Source organism: Ailuropoda melanoleuca, unplaced genomic scaffold (genome assembly GCF_002007445.2).
Source record: "Ailuropoda melanoleuca isolate Jingjing unplaced genomic scaffold, ASM200744v2 unplaced-scaffold46302, whole genome shotgun sequence".
NCBI classification, from domain to species: Eukaryota; Metazoa; Chordata; class Mammalia; order Carnivora; family Ursidae; genus Ailuropoda; species Ailuropoda melanoleuca.
The window spans coordinates 1-649 of NW_023218618.1; the positions used below are offsets into that span (position 1 = coordinate 1).

General features: G+C 43.6%; 1 protein-coding gene across 1 annotated transcript; it reads right to left on the reverse strand.

The window, feature by feature from the left end:
* Window positions 1-68: 68 nt before the first annotated feature.
* Window positions 69-644, reverse strand: LOC117799265 (CD9 antigen-like; the record flags this gene model as incomplete). Its single annotated transcript, XM_034651733.1, has 1 exon — window positions 69-644. A coding segment is annotated over one exon (576 nt), but the record flags the coding sequence as incomplete, so codon positions are not given.
* Between the last annotated feature and the right edge of the window lie 5 nt (window positions 645-649).

Here is a 649-nt window from a genome sequence, read left to right on the forward strand (position 1 = left end):
CTTTCAGAATGCTAAAGTTAATAATTGGAGATTCTTTGGATAAAGGCAAGGGCCTTTCCAAAATGGTCTCAAACCATTTCTCGATTTCTTCTGATAGCAGAGCAAAGAATCATGCTGAAAATCATACCAAAAATCATCACCACAGCAACTCCGATGCCAACAGCCCCCACTATGTTCAACTTGTTTTTGAAGAATTCCTCCACAGCTGAAGGGCACGGCTTTGGGTTATCAGGACATGTGTCCCGGTATTCAGGCTCTATGAATCCTGAAGTGCCACAGCAGTTCATCGCAAGTTGAAAGGTTTTCAGAGCATCCCTAACACTTGCTTCCTTTCTTTTGTCGTACATGGATTTATAAAAATTCTGTACTTCTTCAATTATCTTTGACTTGTTTGCAAACCCCCAGATAGCAGCAGCTACTTCAAGAGCAAAGATCAAGAAAAGGAAGGTAAAAAACAATCCAAGCATGCACTGGGATTCCTGGATCGCCCCACAGCACCCCAGAAAGCCCACCAGCATGATGAGGGCGCCGGCTCCGATCAGAATGTAAACCCCTGTATAGAAAGTTGTATCATTGTGTTCCAAATCAAAGATATTCTTGGTCTGTGAATCAAACCGAAGCCAGAGTCCAATTGCAAGGACGGCGGTTC